The sequence below is a fragment of the Indicator indicator genome, chromosome 11 (genome assembly GCF_027791375.1).
Source record: "Indicator indicator isolate 239-I01 chromosome 11, UM_Iind_1.1, whole genome shotgun sequence".
Lineage (NCBI taxonomy): Eukaryota > Metazoa > Chordata > Aves > Piciformes > Indicatoridae > Indicator > Indicator indicator.
This window is the reverse complement of record NC_072020.1, coordinates 14342283-14361633: the sequence shown is the minus strand read 5'-3', so window position 1 is coordinate 14361633 and position 19351 is coordinate 14342283. Positions and strand designations below refer to the sequence as shown.

At 38.9% G+C, this 19351-nt stretch overlaps 1 protein-coding gene across 1 annotated transcript in view; it reads left to right on the top strand.

Annotated features, from left to right (window-relative positions):
- Positions 1 to 19351, top strand: part of SUGCT (succinyl-CoA:glutarate-CoA transferase) — a 308741-nt gene that overhangs the window by 21464 nt on the left and 267926 nt on the right. Inside the window, exon 7 of the mRNA XM_054385138.1 lies at positions 11009 to 11100. Within this exon, the coding sequence (XP_054241113.1) occupies positions 11009 to 11100 (92 nt within the window). The remainder of the gene's footprint in view (positions 1 to 11008; positions 11101 to 19351) is intronic.

The following is a 19351-nucleotide window of genomic DNA, read 5'->3' as shown; positions in this document are numbered from 1 at the left end:
ACAGAAATGGTTTTACATTCCATCCTGAAGTATAATTTAGTCCAGAAACCTCTGTTTGTCCTAGATTTGCAGTGCTTTACCAGTACTGAGGGACTTGGACATCCATACATACCAAATTTCCCAAACCTATCAGCAATCCAGACTAGTAGGAAAAGGGTGGAAGCTGAAAGGAGGTGTGTTGAAACAAAGATTGCTGAGAAACAGATGGGAGCTGGCAGGACACCTTCCATGTTGGTGGGATTGATGTCCATGCGTGATTCAGATCTGCTGTGCACCTCCAGGGAGGTGGGCTTTTTAGCTGAGTGGCATTAAATCTTTGAATTTGTGCTGTTTCTGTCATCAGTGCATCACCAGCAGCTAGAGTGCTAGCCTGTTTCACTGGCACTAAGCATCCTAGCAGGAGGGTTTTGCTGGTTTTCTCCAGTATTATTTCTTCAGTCACAAATGCCCAAATCCTGTGAGTTTAGGAATAAGAAACAGTTGAAAATGAGTGTTGTTCTGAAACACCCTGTTCCCATTCGTTGTTCAATATGAAGCTTATACAAAGTTTAATGAACAAGTCATGATTGCTTTAAAAGCAAGTCATTCCTTGCTTTAAAATGAAGTACTAGCTTTCAGCTGTGCATGGAAGTAATATTTTTCTTATGACTTCATGCTCCTTGCTTGCTCTTTCATCTAAATAGCAATATTTTGTATAAAATCTAAAACTTAAGGCTTTTGGACTCTGTCCTAATGAAGAATACCATAGCAGACAGAGAGCCTGTGAGTTGTAAGACTTGACACTAGGTTAGTTTACAGTGAATGAAACCAGATTAGGCACTGAAGCCCTGGATATGAACAGCATAGCAACACAGTACAATTGTGAAGAACTTACTGACGGTTTAATGTTTATTTTTCAGTAGCTATTATACTTGGACTGATGCCTAGCTTACAGAAATAAAGCTGTAAGATTTTAGGCAGCTTCAGAAGCCTTGCAGTAGGCTTTCTGTGAAGCAGTATTTGTTGTGTTTGAGCCCTGTTTTCTAAAGAGAAGACCCAAGAAAAGATCACCAAACATTTCTTTGTTATTACTAAAGATTTCTTTGCTGGTTTCCAAAGGAAATAGTTTTCAGGCAATCTCCTGTCTTAAAACTGCTTTATATTACTTTGTTAATCTTTTTACCTTGCCTGATGGACTTATTTCACATGAAGGAATTGCAGGAATTACTGTTTTTTTCTTTTGTGCATGTGTGTGTTTTATTGTTTAAAATGGTGAGGTTTTGAGATTTCACCAAAGAAATTAATATGACTTATTAAAATGGTGCAAAGACCCAGTGTCTTTGTTGTACCCACTCACAGCATTTTCTGTGGGTGTTGCTAGATTGGTAGGAAGACTTAGTAGCTGGTGTTGACCTGACAATGTTTTCCAGTAGGCATCTGGTCTTCATTACTTCTGCTTTTAAAATACTGTGATAGAATAAAACACTTTGTCAGTGGGTAACAAAGAAAAAGAAAACAGTTTTTGGGTGTAGAAGACACGAACTTGAAAAACAGCCTGTATTTTGTAGTTTTTAGAAACCAAAATGGTGGTAGTATCTGGCACTTTTCCTTGTACTTGAACATTAAAAGCATTCTGTATTCCAGTGTTTATGTCAGAGTTGGCTGAAACTCACTGATCTGCAAGCTGTCTTGCAGAGGAAGCTGTCACTGGAAGTTGTAGATGTTACTGCAAAGCAAGTGTGTAATGAGAATAGGTTTGTGAATAACAGCCTTCCCTTAAGTAAAGCTCTATAAAGAGAAGAATCTGTTTGTGGTACGTGGGACAAGAAGTAACTGTTAAAGTTTCAGGGGGAAAGAAAAAAAGAAAAAGATTCTAACTAAACATTAAGAAAGGCTTTCTGATAAATACGTAGGGTAGGTGACTTGTCCAGGAGTAGAGTCCTCCTGGATACTGCAGAGTCGGGGTGGGAGTCTCCAGTGCTGATGTGACGACCTGTTGCAGTGAACCCTAACCATCTTTTCCAGATGAGAATGGAAGGCCAAAATTTTGTCCCCTCTTTTAAGAGAGTACACCTTTCAAAATGATTTTATGAAACCATGACTACAAGACGCTTACTCCTAAACAAATGTCTTATTTGTACAATAAGAATTAGTGCTGTATATCATGTACCTGCTCGGTATAGAATATATGGTTGGTTGTCAGTTTCTCTTTTTTTTTTTTTTTTTGTGTCAAACTAAACTCGTGGTCTTAAGATATGTGGGAGTAAATTTTCTAATTAATCCTACCTTCTTTTAACATTGCCCAGGGAGAGGTGGTAGAAGCCCCATCCCTGGAAGTTTTTAAGGCCAGGCTGGATGTGGCTCCGAGCAACCTGATCCAGTGTGAAGTGTTCCTGCCCATGGCAGGGGGGTTGGAACTAGATGATCCTTGAGGTCCCTTCCAGCCCTGACAATTCTATGGTTCTATGATTCAGAATGAAAACCCCAAATATAGTAAAGTACATGGTCTGGAAGTAAAGACACTTCTGATGTATCTCCTCTGCTATAAATCACTATAATTAACGTTATTGCAGTTCTGAAAACCTTCACAAAGTGTTGTTCCAAGATGAGTACTCTGTCCAATGAAAGGTCTGTTCAGTTGTTCAGAGTGAGCAACTGATATCTGATATTTTATATTGGTTTTCTTTATTTAGAAGGCATTCTCATCAATAAGATATGAGTCAGAGAATTTGATTAGAGGTAATTCTGTTAGGAAGATCTTTACAGAGGAAGGGAAAAGCCCAAGATTGTGAAATATCAGTTGTGTCCACTATGAATTTTTTTTAATGAAGTCAAAAATTATTTTCAGATACAACCCTTCATAAGGGTCAAAATATCTGTTAGTAGAAAAATATTCAAGTTAGGCAATACATTGAATTAGTTATTGGATTCAGCTGTATCACATAACCAGATGAGTTTACTTTTTACCACTCCACATGCTAAATTCCTGTAAATGATCAGCAACTGTTGTATTTAACTATGCATTGTTTAATTAAGGAATCTGATAAGAATATTCAAGATCATTTTCATATAGGTTTTCAAGAAAAGGCTCTTAACTTTTCTTTATGTTCACTTAGTCTCTAGTGTTCTGTTAAAGTTACTGCAATTTTCCACTTCCATTTGATCTGCAAGAACAGTTCATTTAAACTTCACACTGGGACATACACCTTCATTTGGTTGCATAGAAAAATAATGTCGTATCAATACTGCAAATCAATTCATGTTGCAGTTCATGGTTTCAGAAACAGGAGGTAAGTGTATGGTCTTTCCTTGTGCTGAGTAGGGGTTGAGCTGTTTACATGTATTTTGTGTAATAAACCAAAGAGAACTATAATCAAGCTCAAAATATGAGTAAAATTCTGAGGTTGAAAGGACAGCCTGGAATTTTAAGAACATGTTGGACTCCATATAACCTAATCCTCTTTGGGAATTAAATTTTAGAGATGTGTTTTGGAAATTTCTGAGGAAATGGTTGGAAAGTTGAGAAAACCTTCTGTACTGATTTTGTGTTGGCTTGACACTAGAGGGAGAATTCAAAGTCATAGTGCACATACTCATGTGTGCAGACTTGGATGCTCAATTCCTATATGTAGCAGAGTGCTTAGTCAGGGTCATCTTCTTCACTGGACGATGCTGCATCGGTTTGTTGGTCACCAAACCGATGCACAGTCACAACAATTGAAGGTCTGGTCAGGTAACACTCGCTTCTGAGATCATGTAGAAGAGTGACTCCAGTTAGATTGGGGAGCTGCCTTGAAATTCAGAGTGACAAGTTAAACTTTAGCTGACCTAGCAAAAGACAGTGATAGCAAAAGACATCTCTTAGGTAGTTAGAGTTTAGGTTAAGGAGGGAAGAAATGCTTTCTTGTAACTTACATTTGGCATGTTGAAAAGCTAGGAAATATGGCCCAGAAGTTTGCAGGCCTGATTAAAAGCCTGTTGAAAACCCAGGCTTGCGTTGTTTGAAGTAGTCTGTGGCTATGTCCCAGAAGTGTGGTTGGTGTTTTCAGAGGAGGGTTGTGAGGGTGAGTACCCAGATCACATGAAAGCTGAATGGAGTTGGACAACTGGCAGAGGCTTTCAGTAGCTAAATCCTAGTGGAAAGTTTTGCATTTGATATTTTATTCTTGCCTTCCGATTTATAACACCTGACTTTGTTTAAAATACAGGGTTAGAAAGTCTAAATCGAGCATGTGTAAAAAAAAGCAACAAAGTAATTGAGGTATTGTACACATTTACAGTCATGAATTGGGAAAGGAACTGTATTTGTCAGGCTGATCAGATTTTATGCCTGCTGACTTCAGGTTAGTCATTTGTGTTTTTTTAAACTCCTTTCATCTCTCTTGACAGTTTGCTCTGACTTCACCTTTCTCGTATCAGCTCTGATCTCCTGTAAGCTTGCCTACCCAGGAAGTTGTACTTCCTTTCCTTCTGACCAACACATGGCAAGCATTTTCCAAAAGTCATTACTCCTTTTGCTAACGTATTTGGCAGCTCTGACATTGCAAAGTTTCATATAATGCGTCTGTTAGATTTTGGCTTTTCTCATCATAGAGAACTGCTTATGTTCTTCTGCTTGTTTCATTAATCTTTATTAAGTAAAGATGTAAGCTGTCTTTAATTGAATGTTTTCTTTTGGCAATAGAACAAGTCAAAAGGTGTTTCTCATTAATTTGTTATTCAGCTGGGATAGCTGTCTATCTGGATTGAATTTGTGACAATGTTTAGTCCCTATTTGTAGAAATGCCTATGTTGAACATATTTTTCTGTGTTTTGCTCAGAGTATCCTATACAGGCTGACTTTATAAAGTCATTTGTCATGTGGGAATTGAGCTACAGGGAGTTGGTCCGTGTTGACAACATGTCTCCGTGTTGGTTTTTCCTCTCCTTTTAGTACAATGTGTTTTATATTTGGTCTTATAAAGTTTTATCATGCTATCAAATCATGAAGAAGTGCAGAAATAATGACTTTTGGTTTTCTCTACCATGTGATTCAAATATTTTGGACAAAGGTCATAATGAGAAATGCTGACCTTTCTTTTTATGATACAAAATCATTTTCAGACTCTTCTGTAGTAGTTAATTACACGGCCATCATTAGCTTGCAAGCAAATTTTATTGAAGAAACGAGAGTAGGGTTTCAGGTGTTTCAGGAGTTCTTTTGTCTCCCTTCCAATCCTTATGCTTTTAGTAGTTTTTAAAGATACATTTATTGCTCTGTTATTTTGTGGAAGATGCAAACTATATTTGTGACCCGCTATCCTGGGGGAAGTGTTAAACTTCATCAAATAGAAATCCATTATGCAACAGCCTGAGAAATGCAGAAGCATTTTCCTTAACCCGTGTAAAAGTCCCGAGTGACTTTAAGGTAACTTCCATGAAAATGTTACTTTTAGAGTGATTGTCTTGTAAGTGATGATATTGCAACACTTGGGTGTCTGTTTATCCCAGATGCTTTGAGGCAGCTCCTAGCTGAAATGAGTTGTTTTTGTACACGTGTTAGGAGTCCTGTCATCGTATCGTCAGTGACTCCTGAGCAGGGAAATGGGGTGTCCAAATGTGTGTTCAGTACATGCCTTGGAAGAGCCTAGGATCTGCAGACACATAGAACTTTGTCTGCAGCAAAGTTGTTTATTTGGTTTGCCTGCTTTCTTACAATGTATGAAGAATGTCTGCCATAACTGTAGCTTAAAATCCCACTGTCATCTGGCAAAAATGAAACAAAGCTATGTTGTAGCTGACACAGTATTATAAAGCTAAACCTAGAAAGACAAATTAGTCTGTTTTCTAACAGGGTTCCTTTTGAAAACAGTTTTTGCTAGCATTTTTGAGCATCTGGCATTTGGCAGCTTCACTAATAACACTTTTGTGCAGTCTAACAGCTTTTACTGTTACTACATTTTTCCTGATCTTCAGCCTGACCTTTCTCACTTCATAATATTTAGTTCTGTCTCTCAGAACAGAATCATTTAGGGTAGATTCCAAAGCAAAATGTGTCTCTCTTATGTGATAAATATATTGACCATTTTCAAGTGGATAAACTAGCAGTAGTTTGTTATGACATGTTATTTTTTCCCAAACTTTCATCCCATATGATGGCTGCAAATATTATCATTTTTCCTGTGGTATGTTCCAAAGCTTGAGTGCCATCACATGGCACTTGTACACTAAGCACAGAAATGATTAGCTTCGCTGTTGGAGCTGACTTCTGTGTTTTTGGACTAATTGGCCTCCTCTAATCAGAGCAGGAATGTCACACTGGCCCTGGAAAAGCAGCTGAGATTTATTTCCCATTGAAGAGTGTCTTTATTTTACTAGGACTCTCTGATACAACTTAGAAAAATCTAGGGGAAGGAAATGTTTTCAGATGTTCCCTTTGTCAGAAATTGTGTAATATTAATCATGATATAATTTAATTGAATAACAGCAGCAGTCTCACTTGTAGTTTTAACTGCAATGGATATATATTGCCAAGATTTACAGAAAATGTGTTTATTTCAATTGATTTCACCGGATCAATTTTCAAGCAGTTGCAGTTACTGTCTTGCATAAAGTTATTTCTGTATTGTCCCCAGCTAGTAATGAGGATCTTAGTGCTATTATAATTTACTGTTTATCTTGACACTATTACCATTCAGTTTTGCTAGATAAATATTTCCTAGGCATCTTGAGTCTTCTCTTGGTGCTCTGTATCAAAGACTTGACCATCAAACAACTGGTGGCTTTTTTTTAGAACAGCTATGAGATGTATTGTTCCATATTAGCTGCCTTTTTTAAAATGAAAATCTGTCATATTCCTCCACAGGGACAGCGATACACCCTTTTTTAATGTCACGTTAAGCACGTCTCATTTTGAATATGTTATTGTTATGCTGCAGACTAACAAAAATAAATAGTGGAGATCATATTAACTAAGAATATTCTTTCAAAATTTTTGATCTGCAAATTCATCTTTAACCATTTGGAGAGCTCTGAAAAACAGAGGGTGCAACATGTAGCCAGTAAGGTCACTTTCTCTATTCTTGTAGGTAAGGATGCAGCATAGCTGGTGGAAATGGTGAGGGATTCAGGACTGCTGGTGGAAATCTGTGGCGTGCAGTTTGTGAATGCCTACCATAAAGGCCCATGTTTCCCTTGAACTCAAAGGGGCCAGTGCAACTTGTTCTTTTGTACTTGCCTCATATCCACTTAATTTGTCTGCTCACATAAAATGAAAGACAATGAAGCTTCACTTTCTTATGCAGAACATGAACTTGGCTGCAGGCTCAGGACAGGAACAAGATTTACATGTGACTATGCTAAATAAGCAAATAGTCCTTTAGTGGACAGCTAGAGTTTTGCTTGCTGTGCAGATTAAATAATGCCTTGACAGCAACAGTTTTTGGGAGGTATTTGGAACATGAGGATGTGTCAAGCATCAGAATAAATTGTGTCTTCCTAGTGCAAGGTGTAGAGTAGGCATTTTGGGAGTCAAAGAGGGGATTTAGATGGGATGCACCTTTCTTTGTCTTTTCTAGATTCCATTTTCCACAAATATAAAGCTTTACATGAGATTTGGCATCTCTGCAGCTCCTTCTCCACCTGAAATGATTTAGGAAACTTTTCAAATTAAGTTTTAAATTATTTTATCTATTCTCTGAAATACATTCTTCCAAATAAAAATACATTCACTGGACTTAAGGGACTGAAACAAACTACTGGGGACTAAATATCGATGGCAGCTTAAGGAGGCAAGCTCCACTAGAGGGCAATTCAGAGCAAAAGTGTCATCAGTTGCTTTGTTCCGTCTTCAGAGACCATTGCTGTAAAATCAATTCTGTCTGTATTCAGCAGGACTTATATTCGTAGCCTGAAGTATTAAAAAGCCACTAACTACATCATACTAAGCAGGAACCTATTTAGGGTTAAGTGGGTGGAACTGCAAATCTATGCTTCTGCATGCTGAATTTGAGTGAGACGACACAGGGTAGTTGGGCAAACAGACTTGGAGTGGCATTTTTTGTATCTTTAAGAAGTTATTTTATGTATTTTTATATAGACACACATATATATGTCTGTGTATACATTACAGCCACAATAAGATCTCTGTACCATGTTGAACATTTTCTGAATGTAATTTTGTGCTCTCCTTCAAACTCTTTGTACCTGTGTTCAGTTATTCCTAAAACATTGCACTGCATTGCTCCATTCACCTGTGCAGTTTACTGGAGCAATACTGCTTAACCTTAGATTTTTTTTTTTTGTCTGGATAATGAGGTCTTTCATTATTAGAAATAACTATTTGTCACTTAACTGTTACAGTTAGACAGCTGCTGCTTCTCCTGGGTATTTGATATGTCTACAGTGCCTGGGGCACAAACCATTTCCAATGACAACAGATTTTTGTCCCTCTTTTTCAATGCAGAATTTAGATCAAAAGCAGACTTACATATTTTTTCTTCTTAATCTATTGTGACCTGTGGAAACCAATTAAACACTTCTCAAAACCTCTAATTTTAACCATAAAGCCATTAAATGCTAAGTTTTGTTTTGAAACCAGGCTGTTACAATGTGTGAAAAAGGCTTTAAAAATTGTATTTCTAAAATGCCGCTTGAAAAATACATGACTTGTTGTCTGTCACCTTTCCTGAATATGGTGTCTGAGGCATGGATGTTTGTCCTTACCAGAAGAGCATTGCAAAGCAGTTTATAGTTGTTCCATCTACATGGTAAATGTTTAATTTTCAGATGTTTTCTGTTTATGAAAACATTTGTGTGAGCAGATGTGTTGAGATGTCTTTCCTTTGTTAATAGTTGAGGCCAGTACATAATTTCTCACTTACTTCAATATGCTTTTCACTATTCAATTAAAGTTGTTTTGAGTAATTTTATTTATTTTTTTTTTGTTGAGCAAGATTCTGTTTTTGAAGTGGCCCCACACATTTAAATGGTTTTAATACTGCAGTTTGTTCCAGTGGAGAATGGTATATGCCTAGTTAGAGCTCTACAGAGCATTTTGGGTGAATCCACCATATTTTGTTTACTAGTCCAGTTACATTTGAAGACAAACCTACTTATTTTCTGTAAACTTTAGTGTGTGAATATGACAGGAAATGTCACCAGCTGCTCTTTAGGGTCTCACAGTCAGCTGTTGTCACGCATGGTTTTGAATAAAACTGGGTAAACCATAGGTTATTTTTTTTTCTCTCTCTTGTAAGCAGTGAAGTCAAGAAGATACAGATTTGACAGTAAGGAAAGAGTCGAGTTCTTTTTTGTGCAATGTTTGTTTTGAGCCTACATTGGCAAAGTCAGTGTGTTGGTAGTAGTATCCTGATATTCCTTGTGACATAATATGTATAGGTTGAGTTCCTCCTCAGCTTTGCGTAATGTGGATCTGATGTCTCTAGAAAAATATGAGGTTTTTAAGATAGTTTGTAGTATAATGGGGAAATGGGTGTGGCTAGTGGACATTGTTTTGCTTGGAATGATTTACTAAATAGTTGGAATAACAGAGTGCTTTAACTTTGGTTTGGAATGATTATTATTTTCTTGCACTAGACATTAGAAGTCACTTATGAATTTTGTACAAAACAGCGTTGATCCAGTTGGACGACCTGAGGAAGGTTACCCCAACAAGTAATGATTTTTGTGTGCTGTAATGAATAAAGCTACAGCTTTGACTGTCATGCCTGGCAAACAGACTCTTTATATAGAGAAGATAATTCCAGCATAATAATTAAAAGGAATTTAGGAAACTGGAAGTTTTATCTTGCAGTATATGTTGTTATTTGAATGCTGTCTTCATAGCTAAGAGTAATACAGAAACATTGCCTGAAAAGTGGCAGCCAAACAAGGAATCTTGTCTGTGACAAATATCTTCTGTTTGCTCCTGTAATTAGGGGATTTCTTGTAGGCATACATGAAGAAGGAAAGGAAAGCATGATACTAGCTTTTGAATTTGCTACGTCTTGAAGGAAGTAGAGAGACTCTTAAATATGCTTGAGGATTCTGACAGTTTCTATTAGTTCCACTAATAACAACCAAACGTATTGCTCCTTCCCTGTTGACTTCTCCCCTCTATGTTGATGGTTGCTGGTTCCAGAAAAGATATCCAGACTTGGCTCTTGGCTCTCATGTAAGGCCATTGCATTGTACAGGCCTGCCTCCAATTGCAGCCCTGAATTTTATTAGGTTATGCTGTGATTGACAGGCAGGGAAATAGTTGGTATCTGTATTTGTAACCTCTTCAGCTGATCCCGAAAGACCTCTTCAGCTGGAAGATTTTGTGCTGGTTGTTGGAAGAATGTGATTACTTTAAAGCAGAGAAAAGAGACAGCATCCTTCTGGCTACAGCTGTTAATTGTATAGCTGAACAAAACCGTGTTTATGTAGTTCCATTAAAGTTTGTTGTATTTTGCATTTCATTGTTGCTAACTCTTGGTAAACACCTTGTGTGTACTTGCTGAGGGGCTAGCCTCGCCCTCTGTTGTAAGCAATGTTTTATTTTGAAAGTAACTCTTTTTAGGTGTGGAATAAGGAAGAGGGGAACAATTCATGTGTCTAAATCATGATGTCATGAATTTAGTATCATTTGACGTTCTAAATATCTTCATGGCAGAGTGGAGATAAAACACAGGCAATATAGATCCTTATGGCCAGCAGTTGGAGGCCTGGAGGTATGGAGATACAATAAAGGCTCTGAAGTGACATCTGAATCCCACCTCATCTGGCCCAGCAAATTAAAGGAATTCTGTCCAAAGTGAATGAAACATAGCAGGGCCAGAAACGTGCCTAGAATTAATGTCAAATGCCTCACCGTCCCACACAGGATGAATCCAACAATTTGCTGTTAAAAATGTGCAGGAGTAAATACAATACAATAGCAGTCACGAAATACCAATTGGTTCCTTTTTGTACTAAACCAGTAATATGTGTTTATCATGGAATCATAGAATTGTTTCAGTTGCACTTGCCCTTGATTGCATTACTAATTGTTCTCTTTCTGGTTTAGGCTATGGTCAGACCGGTCCCATGGTTCAGAGAGGTGGATATGACTCGATTGCAGCTGCTGTTTCTGGTCTCATGCATATCACAGGGCATGAGGTATGGTGCTCAACTTACATTTTTAATAGAGTCTTTGTGCCATATACTAAACCTTGATGTTGCATGGAGTAAGTTAGCCTGTGCTAACATAGCTGTTATGCTTGCCCTCCTGGAGTCCAAGAAGTCTTATCTCTAAGAATCTAAGAAAATGAAAGCACTTATGTCCTTCAGGTATCTTACTCGGGCTCTCAAAGCCAATGTCCAAGAAACAGAAAATGGAAGAAATACAGTATCCTAAATCTCCTGTGAATAAATTGGCAATTTACGCTAACCTGTTAATGGCTACTTGTAGTCACTTCAAGAGCTGTAATAGGCATGTTGTTAACCCCTCGATGATGGAACATCTGGATGGTATTGTGTGGGAAGTCTCACCTATACTTTCATCCTGATGCTCCTGCTTTGAAAGTGGAAATTGTGAAGCCACCCAGATAACTCTGACAAATGGTCTTTTAAATGGTCCTGCTTGAAAATAAGCAGAGAGATGCTTTCTGGAAAAGCTCTGTGTGGTGCTCTTCCCACTGATACCTAAAGTCTTTAGTAGCTGCAGTAATGCAGGAAGCATTATACAGTACTTTAATGTTTGGGTTCCAGGCATACATAGAAAGTGTGTCTTCATCTCAGAAAAATGCTGGTCAGAGAGGTGTTGACTTAAGTTGTCTTCAAGCACCTGCAGAAGCAGGTAATGTTGTCTCTGAGAGTTGCATCCTGAGATAGTGTTACAAGTCTGCTGTATGCATCATGACAGTGTTCTGTGGTGGAGTTCTTGATACTCTATGGGCAGTAAGACAGATATCTGGAGTATGATGCTTGTGTGCCCTAGACAAACAAGGAGTTCATCAAGTTTTTGTGCTTGGTGTCAGATGCTTCTATTTGAGTAGGCTGTTGAAAGCTAACCGTGCATGATCCATACTTACCTCTATTGTATGTTTGTTATTCTGCCAGTAGACTTGTTTTCTGCTGAGAACAACGACAAACTGTGTACTTGTGGCAATTATTGTCATTGTAGTCCTTCTTTTTTTTGTTAAAAAAAAAAAAAAAGCCGAGCATTGTTTGGCTGAGGAAGCTGAAACCTCTTATGCCTTGTGTCCTAAGACCATCTGCCCATTGCTGCCATGTTAATACTCACAGGATGCTCCTGTGCTCAGCCCTGGTGAGGCCACAGCTTGAGTGATGTGTTCAATTCTGGGTGCCACAGTATAGGAAAGACATTGAGATCCTGGAGCGTGTCCAGAGAAGAGCAATGAGACTGGTGAGGGGTTTGGAGGGCATCATATAAGGAGCAGCTGAGGGAGCTGGGGTTCTTTGGTCTGGAGAAGAGAAGGCTGAGGAGAGATCTTACTGCTCTCTACAACTCCCTGAAAGGAGGTTGTAGTGAGGTTGGTGTTGGACTCTTCTCCCAAGTAGCTAGTGATAGGAAATGAGTTTAAGTTGTGCCGGGGAGGTTTAGATTGGAAGTTAAGAAAAGCGTCTTTACTGAGAGTGGTGAGGCATTGGAACAGGCTGCCCAGGGAATCACAGAATCGGAGAATGTTAGGGGTTGGAAGGAACCTCAAAAGATCATCTAGTTAGTCCGACCCCCCTGCCAGAGCAGGATCACCTAGATCAGATCACACAGGAACGCGTCCAGACGGCTTTTGAATATCTCCAGAGAGGGAGACTCTACAACCCCCTGGGCAGCCTGTTCCAATGTTCTGTCACCCTCACAGGGAAAAAAAACTTCCTATGCCTCAACTTCCACCCCTTGTCCTGTCACTGGGCATCACTGAGCAGAGCCTGACTCCATCCTCTTGGCGCTCATCCGTTACATATTTATAAACATCAATGAGGTCACCCCTTAGTCTCCTCTTCTCCAAGCTAAAATGCCCAGCTCCCTCAGTCTCTCCTTGTAAGGAAGATGTCCACTCCCTGGTGGAGTTGCTATCCCTGATGCTGTTCAAGAAGTGAGTACATGTGGTGCTTCAGGACATGGTTTAGTGGTCATGGTAGTTGGGTTACAGTTGGACTCAGTGATCTTAAAGGTGTTTTCCAGCCTTAGTGATTCTATAATTCTATGATTTCGGAACATGAGAAGACCTGAAGTTGAGTGCAGTCCTTACAGGTTCTTCTCTTCAAATGTATAATGCACATACACACAAAGTAACTGTAGTGTAAGTGTCTTTTTACATTCTGACACTTCTGCCTGTACAGTGAATGTTAATACTTCCAGGGCAGTGCCAAAAGCTTCATGCACACCTGAAAATACACTGAACAAAATTAAATGGGAGTATGAACTGTTAGAAAGGGACAAATGTTAATACCATGTGAATAAAGGAAAGCATGTTGAAAATTTGAAAAAAACCCAAGACTCTTTCAAAACTTTTCACTGATATGTTAATGAAAGAAAATGAAAGTCTTACACTGAATAATTGCATATAAGCTGTATTATGGGAGTAATAGTTCTCAGTGGCCATTATGAAGATAGATTTTTATTAAAAGATTCTGTTAAGACCTATGCTGGAAAGCCAGATGTTCACATCACCTCACTAGGACTAGAAGCAATTTAATCATCGGAATTGTTTAGTCATTGTTAGTAACAGTTCCATCTATTCACTGGGGGCTCCAAACAACTCATTCTGTGATTAAAACATAGTCTCTTGTATGATTAAAACAAACATGATAAAACTCACTTTTTATTTTTCTTTATTTGAAGTTGGTCATATACTTCATCAGTTTCCCAAACCCATTTTGTGATGCATGGAGGGGCAGTTTTGTTTCAAAACCTTAAGTGGTTGATGACTCTAAAGAAGCAAATATGCCTTTTGTTGTTCTAGTGACTATTTACTCAAGTGGCTTTAAAATTACACTGCATGCTTTAATGTATTATTATTAGTAAAATATAATTGCATGATTTAAATTTGTGTTCATAGAATAGATTCATATATTCATAAAATGGTTTAGGTTGGAAGGGACCTTGAAGATCATCTAGTTCCAACCCCTCTGCCAAGGGCAGGGATGCCATCCGAAGTGGCCTTGAACACCATGGAAGGGCCGTCCACAACCGCCCTGGACAACTTGTTCCAGTGTCTCACCACTCTCACTGTAAATAATGTCTTCCTAATATCCAGTCTAAATCTGCCCTCATGCTTAAAGCAGTTCCCTCTTGTCCTCTCACCATAGGTCCTTCTAAAAAGTCCCATCCCATCTTTCTTGTAGGCCCCTTTCAGGTACTGGAAAGCTGCTATTAAGGTCTCCCCGGAGCCTTTGTTTCTTCAGGCTGAATAACTTCAACTCTCGCAGCTTGTCCCTGTAGAGGAGGTTCTCCAGCCCTCTCATCATCTTCATGGCCCTTCTCTGGACCTCCCCTACTATTTTCATGTCCCTCTTTTGCTGGGGACACCAGAACTGGAAGCAGTACTCCAGGTGGGGTCTTATGAGAGGAGAATAGAGGTAGAGAATCACCTCCCTCCTTCTCCTGGTCACACTTCTTTTGATGCAGCCCAGGACATGGTTGGCCTTCTGGGCTGCAAGCGCACATTGTGAACTCCATGTTGAGTTTTTCCTCACCTGATACCACCAAGTCCTTCTCCTTGAGTCTGCTCGCTTGTGATTGGGTTGTATTTAAAATTCCAGAAAGCCAGCTCTGAAAAAAATCTTCTATCAGTCAGCATGTAGAAAAGTGGCCAAAGTAAAGAAGAAAAAAGAATGTGACTTGCTTTTCCATGCTGCTTTTCTTTATTAGACGTTAAATTATTAAACCTTGAATACTAAAAGCAATATCATTTTTTTTTTAAATAAAATTGCAACTGCCAGTCTTACCAACTGGGGAAAAAAAGAAGTTACACCAGATGATGCTGGTTTTGTACAGCATTGTGGTGGAATTACGATGTCAGTGTAACAGTGGTTTGTGGAAACTTCCCTGCAGGAAACAAGCCATTGAGTGTGCTTGTAGGATGGTCTTAAAGGTTTCAGCTCATGCAGTAGACAAATCAGGAATTTGAGCAGCAGCAACAGAACATCTACATATATCATTGAGGTGCTTTGTTTTGAAGCATCTTAAGGCATATTTATATTCCAGTAAACAATCCACCTCACTACTCCATTGTCCAGATCACGCTTCCTCAGTTTAGCTTCAGCCAGACCCTCCTTGTTAGTGAGTATAAGATCCATCAGTGCTTCACCATTTTCATCAGGAAGTTACCATGAGTGCACTGGAGGAACCTGCTGGACTGTAAATGGCTGTCTTAATAGGCCTTCCAGCAAATACCTGGGTAGTTAAAACCTTCCATGAGAATCAGGGCTTGTAATTGCAAGGCTGCTGTCAGCTGCCTGTAGAAGGCATCATCAACTTCATCCTAATTAGATGGCTTGTAATAGGCACCCACAACAGTGTCACCCATGCTGGCCTGCCCTTTAATTCTCACCTACAAGCTCTCAACTTGCTCCTCATCTGCCCCTGGACAGAACTCAATACATTCTAGTTGCTTCCTCACATAAGAGCAACTCCACCACCTTGCCTTGTTGACCCATCTTTCCTAAAAAGGACAGAGCCATCCATGACCACTGCCCCACTGGTGCAAACCTAGCTACCAGCCCATCCCGCTTCAAATCTAGTTTAAAGCTCTGTGAATGAGCCTGAATGTTAATTCTTGTCCTAGAACCCTTTTCCCCCTGCAAGGTAAGCCTTTCCTACTTACCGCTGTCAAGCCTGATGTCTTACAAACCCAGCCATGATCAAAGAACCCAAATCCCTGCCTCTAGCACCAGTCTTGAAGCCAGGTATTTACAGACTGGATCCTTCTATTCCATCCCACGTTATCACCTGCAACTGGAAGGAGGGAAGAGAAAATAACTTGTGCCCCAGACTTTCACCAACCATCCTAAGTCCTTCAAGTCTCTTTTAATTTCTCTCAGACTACGGGTTGCAGCTTTCTCCCCACCTGTGTGGAAGATCAGTAGTGGATGGTAGTCTGGTCTCCACACCAGGTCGCGATCCCTGTGCTCCTGAGGCATTTTAAGAGCCTGCTGAGGCTGTGGCTCTGCCCACACCTTGTCCACCAGTCTTGTGAGAGCAGCTGACTTGGTGAGGGAGGCTCCTCTCTCCAAGTGTGTCCTGGCTTCAGGGAAAAAAAAAAAAGATCCTGTCTGCTGAGCACTGCTGCTGAACTGCTGTGGGGGTGGTTCAGTTCCGGGTGCTGATCTCGGAGGCTGAGCTCTGCAATCTGACCCTGCGATCAGTTTAGAGGACACAATAATATCACATCTGGCACAGAGTCCAGATCATATGCTTTATAAGTCTGATTTTTTTAAGATGTTGATAGATTACTATGTAAAGGAGTTCTGAATGGCTTGCAATTTTTTTTCCTTCATAGAAAATAGTCATTAACGAAGTGACTTAGTGCTGACTTCTTTGAAATGCTTCTGAGCAAAGTTCTGAACCTTGAAATCAAGCTGTAACTTCTGTAATATAGGAAAGTCACAGGCATAAACAAGTGCACTTGTGCTAGTGGTTTTTTTTTGTGCTGATTGTACAAAGCCAAACCCATTCAGTGTGTGGTAGAATTCTATCTTTACATCATACTTGCATATGCAGAAACCTGCTCAGAATTCAAGCTCTTACACGTCCTTGAATACCTCTGGATTAGAACTGTATGACACTTGTGAAATTTGAAATTTTAGCGTGTTTATAAAAATTTACAAGCAATAATGGGAAATCTGTTTGGATAAATCTGTACCCATGAGCTTATTTTGAATGAAAGTAGTTGCTTCATGCCACAGTCAGTTTTTCTTTACATAAATTAAAAATAGCCTAAAAGGACAAAGTTTACCCTGATGACACTTTTATTGTCCTGGATGACATAGTTTATAGATATTTCCTGGTTAAACAGCACATTCAAATTTCATATTTGATGAACAGAAAGCTTTTTGCTTAATAGATTCAGATACATCAGTGCCAGATGAGTATCCCTTTGAAAATTTCTATGACTCATTTAGGCAATAACTTGAAATTAATTAAATAAAATCCACTTTGGTTTCCTTCTCCAAGCGGATTATTAGATGCAATTTTCAATATTCAGAGTATCTTTGTTGGTGCATTCTTTTTTGCTGAAGAAACAGTTTTGGTTTATGGACCATGAGACAGCTGGAACAAAAGAGTATGCATGGTATATAGCTCAGAGCTGTTGAAAAATGTAGCCATTGCTGGTTTGTATTAGTTTCAGCAGCTCTTTCCCATCTGTAAAGACTTCTAGACTTAGAATGCTTTTATTAAGCATGTCACTTCAGAACAATTTCCATTTTAATGGATAATGTTTATATTGTAGATCTAAGTTTAGGAGGAGAAATTATGTCTCTGGGCCAGAACATGTTGACAAATCGTAAGGAATGTAGCAACCAACAAAAATTAGAAATAAAAATGTGAATTGGTGGTAAAATTGAACAATAGCGACTACAGTCTTCTACTGGAGTGGATCTTCATCTTTTCAAACCAGCAAAGGGCATATCCTGGTGCTGTTCCTGATTAGAGTTCAGTCCAGCCCTTGAGACTGAGTAGCAGCTTTGCTTAAAGCCCTGATTAGGGCTACGTTTTGTCCTGCCAGAACAGTAACATCTCTTTTGGCTGGCGGGGTTGGTCGTGGTCATGTTTGTTACATTTAAAATAACTTGTTTAAATAAAAACTGCTGTACAGATCCTTACTTTACTCAGGAAGTAGTATAATGTTAGCTACGTAAGAATAGTGCTGTGCTGTTGGAAGCTCCATCTAAAGGAAGGTATTTCTGTGTGTATGTGTGGCTTTATCCTTAATATAAAGGAGCATCCTGTGCCTTGTTCAGTAGGGTAGAGATGAAAACCTGAACAAATCCATTTCACAGTATATACAGCTATGCATCCTGTCTCAGAAAGGCCGGCTTATGGCCCAAGCAGACATTAGAATCTGATTAAAGGGTGAAAAATGGCACCTGTTCATGCATCTTAGCAGAAAGACCAGGGAAGAATAGAAATTGTGTGGACTGCTGCAGTATTAGAGTTTGTGGAATGTCGGGGTGAAGTAAAACTCATGTCAAAAATAGTGAAGCAGTATAGTGCTAGTAGTATGTAGAAGTGTTCTATAAAAGGAAATTGTGAGAGCACTTTTAGAAATGAAAGTGAACTTTTTACTGAGGCAAAATGTTTGCTTTTAAATCATCAGGTAGTTTAATACTTGATGAGGAAAGTACTGGAATCAAGGCTTAAAAATGATGTCTTCAAAGTGTAGTTTTTTCCATCAAGAGTGAAATTAATGATGCTTTGAAAACAGTGGGAGGACAGTTTTTCAGAATATGATTTTCTTCTGCACATCTGTTTGTAAAACCTTAAGTCTTTTTGTTTTCTTCTCATCCCAGCACCTTGGCTGTAATAAAGAAAGACCAATTTCACAAACTGAGAACTTGCAGCAGTTAGTAAGGGAAAGATTTTTTTTTTTCAGTTGTATTTCTCAGTGGTAGCTCTGAAGAGCAAAAAACCTTCTTGTGCTCATTTAGTGTTCTCGGTAGCACTATGTACATGAAAATAAAGAACGTCCTTTCCTGTTTTTTTCCACAGAGCTGGGTACAAAGAGTGGCAAATTAATGGAATATTTGAGTTGTTCATTCTATTGAGAAGCTGGAGTAGCTAAGTGTAGAGTATGAACAAGGAAGAAATAAGAGATTCTTCAAAAAATAGTACTTCCTAAAGCAGTGTTCACCTTAAGGATGTATAGTTTATACATCACACACTATAGAGTTGTAGAAGAGTTTATGCTAGATTAGCTTAAAAGCATTTATGGGAACTTCGGCAAACAGTTATTATTTATCAATTATACTAATTTTAGGTTGGCTTTTGATGGGCTGAAACTCAAACAGTCCTGTTAGCTTTGCACTGGTGTTTGTGTTCAGGGCAAGCAATTGCTGTCAGAATCTGAGCACCTGACTTCAAAATTTCCAGAGTGGGAAATGGGAGAACATCTCAAAAGAAGCACTTTTAAGTTCCTGTGGTGAAAGCTTACTTTGACTGAAATTAGAAGTTCGTTTTGCCTTTGATTGCGGAGGGGCATGTTTCATGCCAATAATTAGGGAAATTCTGAAACACATGATGTAAAATGAAGGTTCTTCTCTTGATGTTGGAAGAAGGGATGATGATGTACTGAAAAAGGATATTTGAACCAACAATTTTCTCATGATTTTTGGTCAGAAGGTCAAGGATCTGCATGTATTTGCATGTGTAATGTGTACATGTGTAAACAAAGTTGGTTTTGTT